This window comes from Gossypium arboreum, chromosome 5 (genome assembly GCF_025698485.1).
Source record: "Gossypium arboreum isolate Shixiya-1 chromosome 5, ASM2569848v2, whole genome shotgun sequence".
Taxonomy (NCBI): Eukaryota; Viridiplantae; Streptophyta; class Magnoliopsida; order Malvales; family Malvaceae; genus Gossypium; species Gossypium arboreum.
In genome coordinates, this window is record NC_069074.1 from 93,003,189 (window position 1) to 93,023,054 (window position 19,866).

The 19,866-nt window shown below is 31.9% G+C and overlaps 1 protein-coding gene across 3 annotated transcripts; it reads left to right on the top strand.

Annotated features, from left to right (window-relative positions):
• The first annotated feature begins 4,479 nt into the window (after positions 1–4,479).
• Positions 4,480–15,344, top strand: LOC108489490 (probable amino acid permease 7). Of its 3 annotated transcripts, none has more exons than XM_017794075.2 (8): positions 10,530–10,946; positions 11,524–11,646; positions 11,754–11,978; positions 12,082–12,175; positions 12,874–13,088; positions 13,506–13,639; positions 13,739–13,966; positions 14,830–15,344. In XM_017794075.2, the coding sequence occupies exons 2-8, from the start codon at positions 11,577–11,579 to the stop codon at positions 15,229–15,231; spliced, it is 1,368 nt and encodes a 455-aa protein (XP_017649564.1). In that variant the 5' UTR covers positions 10,530–10,946; positions 11,524–11,576; the 3' UTR covers positions 15,232–15,344. The 3 variants fall into 3 exon arrangements, with proteins under 3 accessions (XP_017649563.1, XP_017649564.1, XP_017649565.1); XM_017794076.2 differs by having other exon boundaries at positions 10,583–11,125; XM_017794074.2 differs by lacking the exons at positions 10,530–10,946; positions 11,524–11,646; positions 11,754–11,978; positions 12,082–12,175 and adding exons at positions 4,480–4,723; positions 6,867–7,103; positions 8,787–8,880.
• Positions 15,345–19,866: the final 4,522 nt, after the last annotated feature.

A 19,866-nucleotide genomic window follows, 5' to 3' on the forward strand; every position in this document is an offset into this window, starting at 1 on the left:
AGTTGATACTTGGTTAACGTGCAATACCAACTCAAACACTGACACAATCAAGTGTTATAAATTGAAACACTAACAAGTGTTTTATAGTAAGTATAAATGTTATAATTATAGAAATATGTTGAGTGGTAAATGTATTGGATTTTTTTCTTTTATGAATTGAGTTTTTGAATTTTTAAATTAAATCGGATTAAATCATGTCTTTTAACTAAAGCTTGAAAAACTAGCACTGCTTTTATATATATATATATTATATAAGGGTCCACTATAAGATGATTAAAAGTAATCGACTAAAATAACTTTTTAAAATGTTTAACTTTAAAATATATTTAATATTTTGATATATATATATATATATATATATATATTATTTCATATTTAAAATTTAAAATTTTATTTTTAAATAATCATGGTTTATATATATTGAAGCACGACTTTTAAATATATGTATACTAGTTCTTTTACTCGTGTGATGTGTCATGGGCCGAGACTTTGCCTTAGATTTCGATCTTAGGTTAGCCTTCGACGCTCGCTTAGAAAAGGGTTTGACTCCTTAACCTTAACAATTAGACTTCGATCCTTGCTTGAGGGAGGCTTTGGCACCCTTAACCTTGACAATCAACGAAAAAGGAATTTAGATAGCATAAGAGAATATTGGGAGAATGTAAAATTATTCTTATTAATTGTCAAAACTAGCTTGTGGAAGGATTCTTATTAACTCTCAAAGCTAGCACTAGCTTGTACAAATGAGGGAGGGGAGTCTCTCCTTATATAGGCAAGCCAACTAGCTAGTTAAATACTATACATAGATAAAGAGTTCTAGAGCTTCTAGAATACTTTACGCGATTTTACAAGGATCCGATCATTTCTTTGGACTTTTAAAATCTTCGAGGACACTCTGAAAACCTCTCAACTCGATTTTGTCGTGCTCGCCTTGTCACACCCCAAAATAAATAAGGTTAATTGAAATGATTAAACAAGAAATGAGTCTTAAACTTGATGGTTAAATGTTAGTTATCCTTTTTAGAGAGCCTAGTTTCGAGCCGTGCCCCTATCTTTCATTTTTCCAAATTTCGACAAGGCTTTGGGCAAATTGCCATTTTCGCCCTTAAGGTTTAGAAACCCTAGTATATAATCTAATCTTAATTGCATTCAACCCTCTTTCATTACACCTTTGCAAATTCTAATAGAATTAGTTTTTCTCCTTTTTCCTCTTTTTCTCTCTCATTCTTACACCCTATTTCCTTCTTTGTGCTATTAAATATTTTCTTTCCCCTATCGAAATGTTCCCCGTTCATTGATTTCTACCAGAATTTAGATTAACGTTAGTAGCATCCGTTACTTTTCCAAGATTCGGTAAGGTGACATCATGACATCATGAAGCAGGATGTCGCAACATCATGATGAACAGAGGTGATGTCCTGACGAGGAGAATCGTCATGTCGCGATGTCATGTAGAAATCATGAAACTGACATTGTTTTGATGCAACAGAAGGTTTCCGAAGCCACTCCATCCCAATCAGAGACACTTACATCTCAACTTTAAGATTATAAGTTAGCCTGAGACAGAAAAAGGCGAGAGATCAAACTACCGCAAAAATATTGTGAAGGAAATCTAGTGGCATATGCTTTAAGTGTTGCGAAGAGCATCGGTTCAACTAATCCTTTGAATTATTCAGAGGTAGTTCAGGCTTCTGATTCTAGCAAGTGGCTCGTTGCTATGGAAGAGGAGATGGAATCTCTTAATAAGAACGAGACTTAGCAATTTGTTAAACCACCCATCGAAAAGGAAATAGTTGGTTGCAAGTGAGTGTTCAAAAAGAAGGAAGGATTGGCTTAAGGTGATATGAAATATAAGGCGAGGTTGGTCGAAAAGGGCTACAATCAAGTGGAGGGAGTTGATTTTCGTGATGTGTTTTCTCCAGTTGTGAAGCATATGTCCATTCGGGCATTATTAGCTCTTGTTGCATTACACAATCTCGAATTAGAGTGGTTAGATGTGAAAACTGCATTCTTTCATGGCGACCTAGAAAAGGACATTTACATACAACAACCTGAAGGCTTTAGGATCGAAGGCAAGGAAAATCATGTATGCATTCTACAAAAATCTTTGTACAGCCTGAAGTAGTCTCCTCGGCAATGGTACAAGAAGTTCGATTTTTTTATATTAAGTATTGGTTTCGATTGGAGTAAGTATGACAATTATGTGTATCTACAACGATTAGATGATAGATCATTTTTTCATTTTTTCCTTTATGTTGTTGATATATTAATTGCAGTCAAGCATCCATCAGAAATAAACTGACTTAAAACTATGCTTAACTCTAAATTTGAGATGAAGGATCTTGGTGTAGCTAAGAAAATTTTAGGGATGGAAATTTTGAGAGATAGACACTCTCGGAAACTATTTTTGTCAAAATAGAAATACATCGAAAGAATTCTCGAGTGGTTTGGTATACAAGATTCTAAACTAGTTAGTATTCCTTTAGCTGCACACTTTAGACTTTCGGCTTCAGAATGACCACAAATCGAATATGAAGAAAGGTACATGTCCTCGGTTCCTTATTCCAATGCAGTCAGAAGTTTAATGTATGCAATATTTTGCACTCATCCCGATATTTCACATGCAATTAGTGTAGTAAGTAGATAAATGGCCAAACCCGAGTAATTATATTGGCAAACTGTTAAGTCGATTCTTAGATATTTGAGAGGGACATTTAATACTTGTTTGGAATTCGAAAGATGTTCAGAAGATCTAGTCGACTATGTAGACTCTGATTATGCGGAAGACTTAGAAAAAATAAGATCACTCACTGGTTCTCTGTTCGCTTTTAGCAATTGCACTATTAGCTGGAAAGACACCTTACAGGCCACTGTGATATTATCAACTACAGAGGCGGAATATATGATTATCACAGAGGCTGTGAAATAGGTCATTTGGTTGAGAGATCTATTTGGGGGGTTGGTTGATAAAAATAACAAGACTGTTGTATATTGCAATAGTCAAAGTTTCATAAATCTCACTAAAGTCAGATGCATCATGAAAGAACAAAGCACATAGATATTCGGGACAACATTTTTCAAGAGGTGATCGCTTAAAGAGACGTTCAAATTCGCAAAATCGACACAAAAAACAATCCAGCCATTATGATGACAAAAAGTCTCCCAATTTCCAAGTTCAAGCATTGCTTAGACTTGGTAAGTATTCAACAAAGATCAAGTTAGGCTCATAACAGGGCTCGACAGAGAAGGCGTTTCGAAAAAATAGGAGTCAAGGTGGAGATTTGTGGACAGGGTTGACATCATGATGAGGAAGAGCCGGCGGCATGGCAATGACATCTCGACGAGAAGAATCACCTCGTCCTGACGACACGAAGAATGATGTGACGTGGCGACGTGTACTCAACTTAAATCAGACTTCTTCTCGTTAAACATTGCTATCTTTTCCCAGTCAAAATTAGCTAGGAATTTTAGGGCTTTTAGCAACCCTAGAGTTTTTTATTCAACAACATAATTAAGAGAGAGTTTTGTGGGAATTTCAGGGAGACTTCATATTTTTTGGTGTTCGAGAGTTTGTTTGTTTCTCCATCTTGTACTCCTATTTGATTTTTTTCCGTTTTAGTGAAGTTTTCATTATCCGTGGTTCTTTCCTCCTCTTCGACGGGATTTTTTCATGTAAATATTTGTGTCTAATTTTCTCGTTTTTCGTTCTTGCTCTGCATAATTTGGGTTTACCCCAACATATACAATCTTAGGACTAAGAAAGACAGCAAGTTGATAGTTATATATGCTAATAGGAAATAAATTATTTAAAGAAGTTTAATAATATCGAGTAGTCTAATAATTAAAATTTTATGTATATAAATATTTATTTTTTATCAAATTGATTTTTTATTTGAAAGGATGAAAGATTAATATATAATATAAAAATTATAATAAAAGAATAACATTTAATTTTGAGATAATGAAACATGGTAAGCAAATACAAACTATTTTAACTCAATTAATGTATATAGGATTTTACCATTTTAATTTCTTTTTATCCGGTTTATTCTTTTCTTTAACATTAATCCTCTTTAAATAAGAGGATAATGTACTTTAACTCAATCGAATCCTTCAATGTTAATCGAACTACGACTCAATTATCCGATTTACCAATTTAATTAGTGAGATCGTTCCATCTTTAAATTTATTTTTATAAAAAGAAATTATCTTTTAATGTTAGATAAATAAATACCAGTTGTCTCATGCTCTAAGCCTTATTCATACCTGAGAACAAATTTAATAGTTAAATTATAAAATTACTAAATTTGTAGCCTAATATACTAATAAAGAAATAAATTATTGTAAATAATTTAATAATATTAAAAAGTCTAGTAATTAAAAATATAAAATTAAATAATTTAATTAAAAGGTAATTGTTGTTGAATTGAATCAAGAAATTGACTTACTATAGCTGATAAATATGGTTAACTGAAATTCATATAACCCTACCAAACCTTCTAAGCTCACATGGATATAAAAACAAATATCACCCTGCATTTCTTTTCATTAACCTTCTTGCTGTGGATTTGAAAACCCAATCGTGTTTGTTGAATATATATATATATATATATGTATAAGGAATCAGATATGGGTCATGAAGTTGCAGAAGACAATCAATCTCCATTGCTGCCAACTTCTTCTTCCTCAACTGATGTATCAGCAGTGCTTGCTAAAAGAACTGGTATTGACATACATATATATATATATATATTCTTTTAACTGATGAACTTTTTTATGTTCTTTTTAACTGGTGAACCTTTTTTTCTCCTTTCCCTTCGACTCTGTGGATCGTTCATTACTTTCCTACCTAAATATTTGCAAGAAGATAGATAGTAAACATATCAATTAGCCTCTAATGTTCTGCTACTTGAATTGCTAGCTATGTTTGTATGAAGGGGGAGTAGGGAGTGGTGGGTAGGCCTCTAAATGGAAAATTGCAGCTTTAGACCTCTCACAATTCATAAAATCTTAAGTTATTTGTCTCCTCCCAAAAATGTTAGAATATCGATTTAATCTTTTTGAAAACTATAAAGATATAAGTGAATACGATAATGAAATTATATTTTAACTCTCGTAACAATATATAACTTAATCTTAATCCTCCATAGAAATTCTTGATTTCCCCTGTATGTATGTATGATTGTGTTTCAAGGTGACTTTATGGTAGCGGTGATGCTAGGGGTAGGCAAGGGTAGATAGAGAGCTTGGCCACCCTGTAGCCTCATGGAAAATTGCTTTTTAGTCTCTTCCAAAAAAATTAAAACATTCAATTTAAATCTTTTTAATTTTTAATTAAATGGAAATTTTGTATTTTTGGCTCATCTGAAACCTTTAATAAGTTAATTTAATTTTAGTATAATTTTTTAATTTTAAACCCCAAAATTTTACAATTTTATCTCTGCTTTTGTCTCAAAAGATAAAATTTTAAGTTTAATCCTTTAAAGTTGAAAAGTTACAAATTAATACAATAATAAAATTATATTTTATCCAAATTTTATAATTTCTGGGCTTAGCCCTATTTTAGACCTCTGATTAATGAACTTAAAGGAAACCTTAACAATGAATGAAAGGTGGAAAGAAAAAGCATGATGAGTTGAATGAGCAGATATTGCTTTTGAATGGTAGATGCGGTTTGAAAGTGTAATATATATTTCATGGTTTTAAGTGTTATAACAAAGGTTAAAACATGCCATAACTCCCTATACTATTCGTAATTTTGAAATTTAGTCCATGTACTTTTATTTCTAGGAATTCAGTTTCTTTACTTTTTCAGATTTCAAAATTTAGATCCAACGGTTAACATTGTTGGAATCATTTTGTTTAATTCAAGTTCATTATTAAGTGAGTTTATTTATTTTTTATTTTAAAATATCACACCAACAAATTAAAAAAAAAAAGAAATTTAATAGCATTAACAGTTGGAATCTAACAAATAGAAAGACTAAATTTTTAGAAATAAAAATATTAGGACTAATCTCCAAATTTGTGAAGACTATAAGGGCTTGTGACACTATTTTAACCTATAATAAAACACATGGAAAGTGTCAAAGTTAGATCATTTATTAGTAATCATTGAAAATGACATTAGCTATAAGCTTCCACATCCTTAATTTCAAACATTTTGACTCAAACACAGTTCAACTTGTTTTTAGCCTTGAGTTAGGTTGATTTGGATGTTTAAAGCTTAGTTTTTCATTTTTATATAATTTTATATTCAATAACTTTGAATTTGAGTAATTCTTTTTTGTACTTATTTCATTATTTTGAGTTCGGGTTAGTTTGAGTTCAAATTAAAAAATTTTTATTGGTAAATTTGTTTGAATCATTTATTGATAAAATTATCACAGAGATCTCTGTACTATGAATTGGATTACGTTTTATATTTTTTTATTAAAAAAATAGGCAAATTAGTCTATGTACATTAGATCAAAGAGCAAACTGGTCATTCTGTTAAAAATTTCATCAATTTCTATTATTAAAAACCAGTCCTTATACGTTAACATGAGGCACACGTGGCATGCCATGTGTTACTATCTGACTATTCATCAACTACGCTAGTTTTAAATAGTACAAATGGATAAAATTTTTAATAAAAATGATCAGTTTACTCTTTAATTTAACATACAGATACTAGTTTATTTATTTTTTGAATAGAAAAGACAAATACAATCTGACTCTAAATACAGGTACTACATGATTTTTTTTATTATCATTTGACATCGTTATTGTACACATGCTTGTTCATGTTGATGTAAATGCATGCATGCATGTATCATGTGAAACATTATCCAATGTTTAATAGAAATTGAAATGGGCATGTGAAGGGACACTGAGGACAGCAGTAGCACACATAATAACGGGAGTGATAGGGGCAGGAGTATTATCACTTGCGTGGAGCATTGCTCAGCTGGGATGGATTGCGGGCCCAATCTGTATGCTAGCATTTGCAGGTGTCACCATTGTTTCAACTTACCTTCTATGTGACTGCTACATGTTTCCTCACCCTGAATATGGCCCCAACAGAGTCAAATCTTACATGGATGCTGTTCGTTTCTATTTGGGTAACCCTTCAAAATTCTTATTTTGCTTCATCATGGTTCTACCTTTTATTATATGCATGTTGGGGTTGAATTTTTATTAAATTGGTTGAATTCAGGTTTTAATTTTTTCGAATGTTTTCTAATTATATTATTTTCTATTTAGATTTTTGAGTCTACTTTCGATTAATTTAAGTTTGGGCTATTTTCTATTTATCAAGTTGAGTTATTTTGGATTATTTTTTAATAAATTATTTTAGGTTTTGGTTACTTTATGTCTAAATCATTTCAGGTTTGAATATTTTAGAATCAAGCTCGAATTATTTTTAGTTTCATGGTTTGAAATACTTGTTCAAGTCATTTTAAGTTGGATCTGTTTCAAATATGAGTCAATCTAAGTTGGAGTTATATGATTGTGGGCTGTTAATTTTTATAGTAAAATCAAGTTTGAGCAAATTGGAGTTAGAATTGATAGGTTAAATTTTGTTATTAGTCCATGTACTTTACGAAAGTTATGGCTTTAGTTTTTATACTTTAATTTGATCAGTTTTAGTTCCTACACTTTTCAAATTGGTCAATTTTAGTCCTGTTTCAAATAGTTGCAAATAAATCCCTTTGGTTAAATTCAATTACTAGTATTGTACTATATGTATACTTGTAGATTTAGTTTATATTCTCCAATTGAATCATTCTAAGTCCCTATATTTTTTGAATTTTGAAATTCTAATCTTTTCGCAAATGATAGTCATTAATCTATTAACTGGATTTTTAGCGAGTAATATATGGAAATAACAAACCGACATGGTATTACGGTATAATAATATATTAATTGTATCGATTTTGGAAATAAAAACATAGAGAATTTAATAATCATCGTTTGTTGAGGACTGAAATTTTAAAATATGAAAAGTATATGAACTAAAATGACTAAATTAAAATATAAAGTTTAAATTCATAATTTTCATAAAGTATAGAAATTAGTAATAAAATTTAAATCAATTTATGTGCATAATTTAATATTTGTTTGTATGTATGTATGTATGTATGTATGTATGTATGTATGTATATGTATGATAAATTATTTTATATATGGATTCTTCTACCACATCATCCACGATTCATCTCTAATTATTTAATAATATTTTAGTAAATTTTTTCATGTTATTGATACATAATTTTAGTAATTTTTTATTCTAAACCTCAAACCTCTTAGGTTCGGGGTTCGAGGTAAAATAAATATCAAAATTGTGTATCAATGACAGAAAAAATTATTGAAATATTATTAAATAATTAAAATAGACCATGAATGATGTGATAAGAATAATTTTTCATATGTATAAAATGTTATAGATAATTAGACAGGGAATCTACCATATATGTAGGCATTGACAGCCCCTTGATTTATGGACTGAAAAATTACTAAAATAAAAAGTATTATATATTACATTACTTGCCATATAAGTCAAGATTGCATCTTGGTTTAATGTTCATTGTTTTTACTCATCTAATATATTTTATATAATGCTAATTGACAGTCTTCGGCCTGACTCATGTCTGTAAGGTGTTTGTCTTTTTTATTCAAAGAAATATTCTCCTTTTTTTTAATATTAAAATAAATGAATGTGTTTTTCACTCTAAAATGGCAATATATAGGTTCAGAGTTTTTACTACGCGGAAAATATAGTTGTTTCTTTGTATGCATTGCAGGAGAGAAGCAGCACAAAGTGTGTGGAGTAATAGCACAGGAGAGCTTGTATGGGAATACACTTGCCTATGTCATCACCTCTGCCAGCAGCATCAAGTAAGCTCCATTCCCCTTCCTCTTTTAGCTCTTGCATATAGACTTGTTAAATCTCGATGTCATTAAATTATTAGTAAAAAATTATAAATTTAAATTCAAATAATTTTTTTCTCCGACTTTTAATATTGGCTGTCAAATCATATGTACATATATATTAAATTCGAGTCAAAATTGATGAGTTTAAGTATACACAAAGAAGGTTGCCATGGTTAAAATTGAATGTGGTTTTGGATAAGTAGTTGACCACATCAGAGAAACAAAAAACAACAAAATGTTATTAATGCTCCTGTTTTCTGCTCTTCTCGAAAAGCTGAAGTCTTTTGGATTGTCAAGCTTTATTACGTGACAAGATTTGCTTCATCATTTCCAAATGCTTTTACCTCCTTCATTTGTCCATTCAGAAAACAAGTACCAACTTCCATCACAGAGTGTATTCCAGCCCAACTTGAATACTAGTAAACTCGAGTGCTTGAGATATAATCAAACACACACCAATAATCAAAGAGATTACAAGTTGCAAGACTTGTACAAAAATTGCTGTTAACATCAAGATCATCACGCTTGAATAGATTTGTCAATCAGGACTAATAAATAATTGGGTTCAATCATTTTGAGTTTTAAAATTTAATACGGGTTATATTGATATAAAATCATTCGAATTTATCAAATCAACTACTATATAAACTTTTCCCAAGGGTCCATGATTAGGATGCTACATTACTTGTGGGCTCAAATAAAAACAGCTCATTGTTTTGGGATTTTCTTCATAGACAAAAACATCATATTGTCTGTACCGAAAACCTTTATTTATTGGAGCAGTAACAAACAGCAAGTAGTTTGACAATTAGGCAAATCATGGTCCCTTGTAAAAACACCTTTTTTTTACATCAAACCATGAAAATTACCTGTGTTTTGCATATATGTAAGTTGTGTGACCTCACCCATCTCCTCAGCAAATTCGGTAGAATTTGTCCTTAACGGTACATACAATGGAATGACAACTATTTGAGGCTCAAAGTCTTTGAATGTATGATTTCATGCATCCGTAAATGAATGGAAAATCTTTGACTCATGAGAGATAAGCATTTATTGTAGATAAGATTAGATTATATTTTACTCAAAGTTACATGTGACCCGTCATATGTATTTCATCCAAACATACATGTATCAATTTTTAATAGTAGAGATGGATGAAATTTTTAACTAAATGATCAGTTTACTCTTTAATCTAATATTAAAAGATTAATTTACCTATTTTTTAGTAGGAGTAAAATATATTATAACCTTCAGTATGTGAGACTTCATAGTACTTTTATCGAAAAATGGGTGGGAGTGATAGTGTTATCATAAATTAATGGTTTTTGGCGGATGTGTTGCTTGTTTTTGTGAAACATTTCAAATGGAAACAAAGAGAGAACATTATTGCAACCGTCATCTGCATGGGGTGGAATGGATCTTCGCCTTGTCTCTCATTTTCCTTGGTGTCGTCTAAAACAAGCAACAACTAGCTATAGCCATAGCCATAGCCTTAGGCTTAGACATAGTTTAAGAATCATGGACTCTATTCAAATTAGACTTCACAATATTAATTTCAACTTAAATGAAAGCTTATTTATTATACTAGAAGGAAAAGAAAAGTGAAAGGGTTGGTTTGATAAAGTGATTGTCAATAAAGAGTTGTACCTAAATTTTTGATGCAAACTAAGCTGGACCTTATTTCATTTTAATAAGACTAGCCAACCAATCCCTTACCAACCACTAGTTCCCTATCCTATGATTCTAATGACAACCCATTAGTTACTGCAATTATATGTATCTATCTATCCATATGATCTATATGTATGTGTGTATGTGTGGGAGAGGACAGAAATGGTAAAAGGATGAACGGCTCCTTAGTCTCTTTTGAAAATTTCCCTTTGGAAAAACACCTTGATTAAGACCACAAAGAACGAATATTCTCTACTAGAACTGCACCAGTTGCATTCTATAGATGTATAGTACTGGTACTACAAGGTCAAGCTTCACCACTTCCAGCTTTTTAGTTTCTCTAACTATACTGCTGGTTGGTAAGTGTGTGCGTGTATATATATAATATAGTTTACACACACTCTTTCACCACTTATTCTTAAATCTCTCCCCACAATTTCTCTGTGTTTGAGTAAGGTCCGATGATTTAGTGGTTCTTTCTAGATACTGGGATCTGAGGAGTGATTAAAGATTACCAGAGGGAGCACAAGCAATAAAGGTTTTTCAAGTAGCCTCTTTTTGTTATCATATGATGAAAAGAAAGATGCATGCACGTATGAATGAATAGGCAAATGTATAAATTACAAGTTTCCCATTCCATGTTTCTTACAATATCTTCTAGCAGTTTGCTAACTTGTCGTTGTTGGCATCTCTAACTATATTAAGCTGTCTGGAAAAAAAATCTAGAAATAGACCTTTTGATTGTCTTTGAAAGATCATCTTGCTAGTGCTCCCCTCATCTTTTGGATTTAGAGAAGATCATTCTTTTAGTGTGATTCAAGAGCTATACAACTTTATGTTATGATATCTAAAAGAAGCATGTAACTTTGAGGGCTGAGGGTGATATTTGGTGTTGTATTTGAATTTGGCCTTAGACCCTTTATTTTGTGTGCACAGCTCATAAGTTTTCTTATTGAAATCCATCGCTTGCTTCCAAGTACTGGCCTACAATGGCGGTTCAACACTCCCTTGAACTAGATAATGGCTCCTGTGACGATGATGGACATCCCGCAAGAACCGGTAATGGAGATTTCCGGACTAGAGCGCTTTTAATTGGTCTTGTGTTATTCGGTTTTGGTCCAACGGAGCTTTAACTTTACGGTGTGTATGTGTGGGAACTCAATCAGGGACCTTGTGGAGTTGTGTTGCACACATAATTACTGCTGTTATAGGCTCTGGAGTATTGTCCTTGGCTTGGAGTACTTCACAGCTAGGATGGTTAGCAGGACCTATTGCCTTGCTTATCTTTGCTATTATCACCTATCTTTCGGCCTTCCTTCTTTCCGATTGTTATCGGACCAACAATGGAACACGAAACAAGTCCTACATGGACGCTGTTCGGATGTATCTTGGTAGTTTTTAAACTAAACTTGTCGCTAAAATCCTTATCTGGTTTCAATGTCCTTTTACAACTTAGCCTACTATGAAGCCTAATTTGGTTGAGTGATAGTTCAGGTAGAAAGCGGACATGGATGTGTGCTTTGCTTCAGAACCTGAGCTTGTATGGGACTGATATTGCTTATGTAATTACTACTTCAACCAGTATGAGGTACTTGATGAACCCTTTAGTTTACCATTTTGTTGCTTACAGTCAGGCATTCAAATAGCGCCGATATAGCTGAATAGCGGCCGCCACCGCTATCGGAAGAAAAACGGTTGTGAATTTAAGTCACAACCATAGCGGCCGCAATAAGCGGTGAATATCGGCAATTGCGGCCCGCCATTCCCTTTTTCAGGCTAATTCATAGAGTTAAAAATCGAAAAAAAAAATTAAGGAGATAGAGAGAACATTGCTGTTAGACAGATAACACTTAACCAGCGGATGGAGAGTAGAGAAGACGAGGAAGATGGTCAAAGGAAAAAAAATATGAAATGATAGTAAACATATTTATATTTATAAATATAGTATTTTTTTTAGAACTGTGTATTTAATATATAAAAATATTAATATTAAATCAATTAAAATATCAAAAAATATTTTTAAAATGATTAGAAATTAGTTTTTATGATTGTAATTATATATATTTTTAAAATTTTACAATAAATTGTGCAAAATAAACAAAAATTCACCAAACCTTCTTTAGACCGCAATCACGATTAACGTATTGGATTTTGCTCATTTTTTAAATAAAAGGGTAAAATGCAATCTTAGTCCTACTGTCCTTTTCATCATGACTGTTTTTAAGTTTTTTTTATTTTTGCTTAATTGAGTTGGATTATTTATTTGAGTTTTTTGGCCTAAAACAGAGCAATTCAGAAATCAAATTGTTACCATAGAGAAGGGCATAAAGCAGCATGTTCGTATGGAGATACTTCATATATGTTGCTATTTGGAGGTGTTCAAGTAGTGATGTCACAGATACCAGATTTCCATAACATGGAGTGGCTTTCAGTTGTCGCTGCAATCATGTCCTTTACTTACTCTTTCATAGGGTTTGGACTTGGATTTGCACAAGTGATAGGTATGATTACCTGGGAAACTTGCTTCTAATTTTCTTCATTTGTGTTTACTTGTTCAAACTTCTTATCATCAACAATTTAAATTTCACATTCCAGATAAAAAAAAATCTGAACAAGTAATCTATACTTAAAAAAGACCTAAACTTAAAATAATCCGATCAAGTAACTCAAAATAACTTGAACTCGAGTATCAAACCCAACATGACTCAACTCGGAAAAACCCCAAAATGATTGAAAGTTCTAAAACTAACCCGACCTGCCTAATTGACCGGTTTCCTATCCAACACAACAAGAAGAAACTATAACATGGTGTCATATTTAGTTTTTATAAGGTTTATCTGAATTCTGATAACAAAAAGATAACTATAGTATGAGTGGATTGGCTTGAAGACACTGTTTTCTTTCCCCCATGATTGCAGAAAATGGGAGGATTCAAGGTAGTATAACAGGAGTGCCTGCTGATAGTGTTGCTGATAAACTATGGTTAGCATTTCAGGCACTTGGAGACATTGCATTTGCTTATCCATATTCAATCATCCTTCTTGAAATACAGGTATGGTTTCATTTCCTTTTTAAAACAAACTGAGCTGAAATCTCATGTGAACCTGAGATTTTGAAGCCGTCTAAAATTTATAAAATTGATTGAATACAGGACACCTTGAAGTCACCTCCACCAGAGAACAAGACCATGAAAACAGCTTCAATGATTGCAATCTTTGTAACAACATTTTTCTACCTCTGTTGTGGTTGCTTTGGATATGCTGCCTTTGGCAACAATACGCCTGGAAATCTCTTGACAGGATTTGGATTTTATGAGCCTTATTGGCTTATTGACTTTGCTAACGCTTGCATTGTTCTTCATCTGGTGGGTGGATATCAGGTATGTCACTCGACCTTAGCTGTGAATCCAATATGGGTTTGTTTTTAAGATTTTATATATTTGGGGAGTCTTTAAACCATCATGTCCCTATACCTAGTCTGTCAATTCTGATATGAACACAAAACATGAGTTCATTAACCCGAACCAAACCCAACCAAACCCGATTTGACCATCAAAAGTCAACAATATGAACTTAAACCCGAAACTGTCCAAGCTTGAACATGAAACTGAGTTGAACATGAAACAACTGAAACCTGAAATGATCTAACATTAAATGACTCGAGCAAGTAATCCAAAATTATCCTAACTCGAAGCTACAAAACACAAAATGATATGAAACTGTAATGACCTAACCGAAATGACCCCTAAACTGAAACGACCCCAAATTTTAAAAACCTGATTGGACCCCATCAATCCAATCTACCTATAGGTAAAAGTGTCGTGGAGGTTCCTGTACTAGGAGTCAGATTGCATTTTACTCCTATTTAGAAAATAAGTAAATTAGTCTCTATACGTTAGATTAAAGAGCAAACTCGCCAGCTTTTAATAGTACAAATGGATGAAGTTTATAACAGAAAGAACTAATTTGCTCTTTAATTTAACGTATAGGAACCAATTTTCTCTTTTTTAAGTAGAGGGGACAAAATGCAATTTGACTCCTAGTACAGGAGCTTTCATGGTACTTTTACCTCTACCTATATTGATAGGGCTATTTATACTCATGTCCAAATATGTATACAAAACTGATGTAGAATATTTCAAGAAAATAAATGAATTAGAAGTTCGTAGATGTTAAAGCTTTAGTACTATTAGATTGCTTACAATCAATCATGTTTGACCATCCTATTCTTTTTGGTGTTCAGATATTTAGTCAGCCAGTGTTTGCATTTGTGGAAAGATGGTTTACCAACAAGTTCCCAGGCAGTGGGTTTGTGAATAACTTCTACACTATCAAACTCCCATTGCTGCCTTCATTTCAAATGAATCCTCTGAAGATATGCTTTAGAACAGCCTATGTTGCATCCACAACAGTGATTGCAATGATCTTCCCATACTTCAACCAGGTTTTAGGAGTGCTGGGGGCATTGAATTTTTGGCCTTTGGCTATATATTTTCCAGTGGAAATGTACTTTGTGCAGAAGAAAATCCAACCCTGGACCAGAAAATGGGTTGTTCTTAGGACTTTCAGCTTTTTCTGCTTGCTTGTCACTATTGTGGGATTGATAGGGTCGATTCAGGGGCTTATTAGTGCAAAATTTGGGTAAGAGACTGTAAAGGAAAGACTACATGTTATGTTTTCTTGACATAATGTATTTCATGAACTTCAAGCTTGACATTGGTTTTTTTTTTTCTCAAAATATAGCTAAATTTACAAATATGTCAAGTTATTCATATGTAGTGTCTTCAAGTTTCCTTGATGCTTATATAATGGGGGTAGAAGAGAAAAGAGCTGCACTACCCTCAAGAGTCTGTCCTTCTCAAAAGGACTTATAGACAATACCCCTCCCCCTCTTCCATATTTAGTAAAACTAATATAATATATTTTACAAAATTCTAAAATCTTAAATTTTAAACACTAAATTATAGTAATATTATGTAAATCCAAAACACTAGACTCTAAAATCTTAATATTAAATTTAGTAAGGTTAGTTTAATATTTTTTATAAAATCCTAAATTCTTTAGACACTAAATCTTAATACCAAAGAATGTTACATTTTAAGGTCAATCTAATCTTTACAAATTCACTTATATTTATATCTTAATTTATTAATATAATGTCCACAATGTACTTTTCGCTAAAACTTCAACTATTATATGACCTATTGCATTATCTTTCACTTAAATTCACGTAATTCTTATTACTAAACTTTCATAACAAAAAAGTTTACTGTGCAATAGTGACATTTTATTCATATCTCATTTATTGAAATTGATAATTAAGTTTCATTTGAAATTACCGAAACTAGAAATCCATCACTAATATAAAAATTTTATCAGAATTTATAAGTAAACCAATTAATACAATTTTTTTAAATTTTTTTTAAATCTTCCCATTTTCTGCTGCTAAACAGCTTTTGACCTTTTTCAACTACAAAATATTAATCTTTTAGTAAAAAATTCATATAACGTTTTCATTTGTTTCTCTTGAAAATAACTCATTAACCTTTGTGTACATATAAAGTTTATCTCCTAACTATTTTTGTACAATTTTTAATGATATTTCAAAGTCAAATAAGGGAACCCAAAATCAATTTGACCTTTCCTCACTTAAATTTGTTTATCTTATAATCTACAGTTCCATTGCTTATACCGTTTCTTCTATACAAAACTAGACTCAATAAACTTTAATTTCATGTTTGGTTCAACCTCTAACTAAACTTCTACAATTTTTAGTGAATTTTCAAAGTTGAACTAGTTTTGATGTCCATAATTGTTTTAATGAAAATTTTACTTATTAACACTCGTACCAACATTTAACACTTATTTCACTTATCAATTATTAGAATACAAGTTCATTAGATTATACATAACACTAAAATTTTGATTATTATTAAATATAGTCCTTTAAACTTACACTTCTTTTAACATATAAATCCATTCACATTACCACTTCTCATAACACAGTTCATTTCAAATAGACTAAATTGCAAATCCAATGACCAAGATATCTTCTTACTTTTCAATTTGATCTAGTAGTCCATATTTTCCAAACACTCATTGATTTTTCAATTAAATATCTTATTTGAGAAATGACCATTTTGCCCTTCAATAATCTCTACAATTCCTTCTTATTGTCACTATTCACTTTTGGTAAAATTTCAGTTCTAGTCCCTCTATGATTCCCTCTAATTCAATTTAATCCTTTTATACTTTTAATTTTCAGAATTTTTTCCCCCACAATTTTTACACTCTTATGATTTAGCCAATACCCCAAATTTATTTTTCTCAACACACTAGTGTTTTCAATTCTCTCTAGTATCCAACTATCTTCTATTCTAACACTAATAATTCATATTTTATTTACCACGAAGACTCTAACACTTATTCTTCTTAAAATTAAAATGTTTACGATCAAAAGGGTTTTAGGGATGTTACAAGGTGAATCAATTTATTAGGGAGTGTGATAGTTTTCAAAGGTATAAGTGTGAAACCACAATACCTCTAAAGATTACTTCAGCCTCTATCAATTCCTGAAGCAACTTGGTCTAGTTTTAGTATGGATTTCATAGAAGGGCCATCTCTCTTTTTGCAGAAATGTTATATTGGTGGTGGTCGACAGATTAACCGAGTATGCCTACTTTATAAGGTTGAAACATCCCTATATAGCCAAGGATGTGGCTCAGGTCTATTTTGACAATGTATTCAAATCACATGGGGGTGCCAATGGCTATTATGAGCTATAAGAATCCATTATTTATTAGCAAATTTTGGCAAGAGTTGTTTAAGCTACAAGGAGTTAGCTTGCAGCAGTTATCAACTACATACCATCTCCAGATAAGCGGTTAAATTGGTGGCTATCCTGGCATAGTGATGGTACAACTCAAATTATCACATGCCAATCATATGGATTTTTGGAAGCTTTGTATGATACTCTCCACCAGTACACATCCCTTATATACCAAATAGCTCACAAGTGGAGCAAGTTGATAACCAGCCATTAGCTAGAGAAGAATTGATGCTACTACTCATACATCATTTACTCCAGGAACAACAAAGGGTGAAATTGTAGGCTGATAAACATAGAGTGGACTGCAATTTCAGGTTGGGGATTAGAACTACTCAAGTCTGCAACCTTAAAGGTAGAATTTTTTAGTTGATAGGCAATTTAAAAAGTTGTCCCCTAGGTATTTTAGTCCCTACAAGGTGGTTGACAGGGTAGGAAATGTAACCTACAAGCTAGAACTGCCTGCTGAATCCCAACTCCACCATGTATTCTGTGCCCCAACAATCAATACAAAACGCGGCCCCTGGGATGGAACCAACATCTGTATCGGCTTCAATAAGGGTTAAGAGAGGGAACAAACCTACTATACAGATATTGGTGCACTACACCAACTCCTTGCCCTGAAGATGCGACTTGGGTGTACTTATACATGTACAACAGTAGTTCCCAAGTTCTAGCCTCGAGGATAAAGTTGTGGCTAAGAGGAGGCATTAATATGAGGGAGAACTAATCAATTAAGTAGTTAATTGGTTGTCAGTGTCAATTGGTAGTAAATGATTAGCAACTTACTTTCAATTCGGTGCATAAATAATCCATTGAGGCCATGTAACATCTGATGAACTTCAAGAACTTACAGCACTAGCTCATTCTACATTTTCTAACTCTTTCTACTTCAGCTTAGTTTCCCTACATCTTAGAATACAACTCTCCAACCAAAATTTTTGTATCTCTTGATTCCTGTAGATTAAGATGAAGGACTATAAATAGATTTGTCAATTTTAACCCAACTCGATTAATCTAAAATCTAAATCTTACTTGATTCAGTTTGACCATTAATAATTAATAACTCAAACCCGCCCAACCTAAACTTGATAATGACCCAAACTCGGAAATTATCCTAACAATTAACTTGAAATGACTTGAATTCAAGTGTCAAATCCAAATAAAAAGTTCATGAAATGACATTAAATCAAAATTAACCCAAACCCAAAATGATTCACAAATTTCAAAATCTAAATTCAAACATATCCAAATTAACTTAACCCAAAATCAATCTGATCGGTGTAATTGACAGTTCTATTTATTTACTTCATATTATTGTTTGTGAAAGAGTTTTGAGCAGCAATTTCTTGCGGGTCGATGGATAGGCTATACAACTTAGAGCCAACGGGCAGGCTTTAGATTCATCAAAGATCCAAGTTTCAGTTTTTATTGTAGAAAAAGTAGCCATAACTTGGGTTAATATTAGGTAGGGTGTGGGTAAAAATCTGGCATGAAGAGCATAGAATAGGAATGTTTAATTAATTTGAATGTGCAGAATATGTGTCTTTCATTTGTCCGAGATTAAATGAAGAAAAGTGCTCCCTTGTGAATCAATATATCAGATATAAAGGACTAAACACATGTACTAAGAAAAGTAACTTGTTTTGATTGTTGATGTTGGCAGTGCGACTATAGCAGTAGCAGGATCCACACATTTATGATCCCAATCTGTTCCGATTTTACAGATAATGAATTAAATAATCAACTACGAATTCATTATCCATAACAAGAATTTAGTAAATTAATAGTAGATTGTATTTTGTCTTTTTTACTCAAAAATTAGCAAATTAATCCCTGTACAAAGTCAAAGAGTAAAATAGTCCTTCTGTTAAAAATTTTATCATTTTTACCAAGGTAAATTACTAAAATAGTTATTTTTGTTCTTTTGTTCAAAATGAAAGAACAAAAAAATCCCATTGAATCGATCTTTTGTTCTTTAATTTTGAATAAAAAAATCCAACCAATTGATGGAGCACTCAATTTGATTTCTACTATTTCAATTCAATAAAGATGATTTTAAAAATGGATGATTTGTTCAGTCAAAATGGATATGAAAATTAAAAGAAAAAGGAGACCAAGGTTCTTTTTTTCCCGTTCAAGCATTAATCTGATGCATTGGTCTTGATTATTTTAGGAAACCAAATTAACATTTTCCTTTAATTAATTTAGAAAATTCAATTAATTAAATTTATTTAATTAAAAAATTAATTAATTTACTTGGATGGACATCCATATTGGTATTTAAAACCCATTTTAACTGTCACATCGGATTGCCGTTTGGGAGGTAACAAATCTTAACGGAAGAGTATTTCGCAACAAAACGATAATGTAAGTGACCAAAATGTAACATTTCAAACATAAGTGGCTAAAATTTAACCTAAGGCAAACAAAAATGACTATTTTCGTAGTTTA

Coding starts and splice junctions, on each gene's coding strand:
- LOC108489490 (XM_017794074.2), top strand. CDS start 4,612: ATGTATAAGGAATCAGATATGGGTCATGAAGTTGCAGAAGACAATCAA. Junction 4,724..6,866: donor AGTGCTTGCTAAAAGAACTG/GTATTGACATAC, acceptor GGGCATGTGAAG/GGACACTGAGGACAGCAGTA. Junction 13,089..13,505: donor TGGATTTGCACAAGTGATAG/GTATGATTACCT, acceptor CCATGATTGCAG/AAAATGGGAGGATTCAAGGT.